The 485-nt window shown below is 53.2% G+C and overlaps 1 protein-coding gene across 1 annotated transcript in view; it reads right to left on the bottom strand.

The window, feature by feature from the left end:
* Window positions 1-479, bottom strand: part of LOC108685880 (RNA-binding protein fusilli-like) — a 57,550-nt gene extending 57,071 nt beyond the window's left edge. Inside the window, exon 1 of the mRNA XM_018190888.1 lies at window positions 115-479. Coding sequence (XP_018046377.1) covers window positions 115-288 — 174 coding nt within the window. The 5' untranslated portion in view covers window positions 289-479. The remainder of the gene's footprint in view (window positions 1-114) is intronic.
* Between the last annotated feature and the right edge of the window lie 6 nt (window positions 480-485).

Below are 485 nucleotides of genomic sequence, written 5' to 3'. Positions count from 1 at the left end.
CTCTCTCTCTCTCTCTCTCTCTCTCTCTCTCTCTCTCTCTCTCTCTCTCTTTCTCCCCCTCCCCTCCTTCTCTCCTTTTTTTCGTCGGTCTATCCTTCTTCGCCATTACCTTACCTTATTCTGCAGCTCATCGATAAGCACGTAAACGAGCAGCGTGATCTCCTCTTCGTCGGAGCCGAGCGCGTTTCCTTGGAGTCCGGCAGTTGTCACGTACAGAGTGACCAGGATATTTTGCGAATTACTTCCTCCTCCTCCCCCAGTTCCTCCCATCATTCTCGTTCCCGTCATCGTTCCCGTAGGAGCGCACCTGGCGGCTCCAAAATGGATTCTTACCCGAGTCTGATTTCTCTCTCTTCCTCCCTCTTCCGTTGTTGCTGTTCTTTGACGCACTCGCGCGACGTCCCGACGCGTCCCTATCACTGATCGTTCACTGATTATTCGCCACGCACGACATACTCTCCCTCTCCTTCTCCTTTCCTCTCCCT

The sequence above is a fragment of the Atta colombica genome, unplaced genomic scaffold (assembly GCF_001594045.1).
Source record: "Atta colombica isolate Treedump-2 unplaced genomic scaffold, Acol1.0 scaffold161, whole genome shotgun sequence".
Taxonomy (NCBI): Eukaryota; Metazoa; Arthropoda; class Insecta; order Hymenoptera; family Formicidae; genus Atta; species Atta colombica.
This window is presented reverse-complemented; position numbering and strand designations above follow the sequence as displayed.